The sequence below is a fragment of the Pygoscelis adeliae genome, unplaced genomic scaffold (genome assembly GCF_000699105.1).
Source record: "Pygoscelis adeliae isolate BGI_AS28 unplaced genomic scaffold, ASM69910v1 Scaffold60, whole genome shotgun sequence".
Lineage (NCBI taxonomy): Eukaryota > Metazoa > Chordata > Aves > Sphenisciformes > Spheniscidae > Pygoscelis > Pygoscelis adeliae.
In genome coordinates, this window is record NW_008823954.1 from 188866 (window position 1) to 189781 (window position 916).

General features: G+C 55.7%; 1 protein-coding gene across 1 annotated transcript in view; it reads left to right on the forward strand.

Annotated features, from left to right (window-relative positions):
• TAB1 (TGF-beta activated kinase 1/MAP3K7 binding protein 1) overlaps window positions 1–916 on the forward strand; it is a 15929-nt gene that overhangs the window by 5703 nt on the left and 9310 nt on the right. The window contains exon 2 of the mRNA XM_009322555.1: window positions 188–296. Within this exon, the coding sequence (XP_009320830.1) occupies window positions 188–296 (109 nt within the window). The remainder of the gene's footprint in view (window positions 1–187; window positions 297–916) is intronic.

Consider the following 916-nt stretch of genomic DNA (forward strand, 5'->3'; position numbering starts at 1 on the left):
CGTGGGAACGATTCTTGTGTCTTCCCTCCTGCTCCAGCTGAGCTGGTTCAGTGGAAACTGTCCCTCCTGAAACAGCCTACCTCAGCTTAGAAAGGTTCTTAAAGAAGAGCAAAATCAGTTATCTCTGGTTTTGTTTCTATCATTCAGGCTAGCACACAAGCAATTTTGCTGTTGTGCCTGACTCCAGATGACCACGGACCGCCCCAAACTGCAGTGGGTATTGAGAACCACCTGTCAGCCGCTCTAGACACCATCGCCGGCCTGAGGGCACGGTCCCACTACGCCTGCAAAAGAGGGTGGGAAAGGGCTGTGGATCGCCTCAGTGGGAGACAGCCTCCAAGCTGAGATAAACAGAGGCCTCTTGGGGTGTCAACAGAGCAGCAGCTGAGAGCTGGTATCTTGGGCTTTCCTGGGCTTGGTCTTCCCTAGAGGTTGCACAGAACATGACGTGGTGCTAAGAAAAACATTTCAACACTAGACTCCCTCAGGCCTCTTTGGTGTCCGAGGTGACCCCGTTTCACAGGATCCTCATGACCCTGCCCCTCTTCCCTCCCCCTCCACACACGCTTGCAGTGGTGGCCAAAAGGTGCTTCTTTCTCCCACGACTCAAGGCAAGAAATGGAGATGTCCGTATTCCCCCTAGACAAGAGGAAGGGGTAGCAACAGGGAAATTTTAAAACACGTATCACTTCCGTGGGATTTCTCTCCTCATCGAGGTGAGCTGGCCACGCTCTCTCCCCCAGCCACATAAGGGCTGGGGCACCACCGCGAGCTCCCCTATCCCACAGGGCCTGCGGGGGGGGGCGCTTCTCCAGGCTATCATTTCGGGAGCCCTGGAGCGCTCCACAGCATCGCTCAGGCCACGTTTCCACGTGCCCTCAAAGCCGAGACGCCATTGCGACCTCAGGGCTTGAAA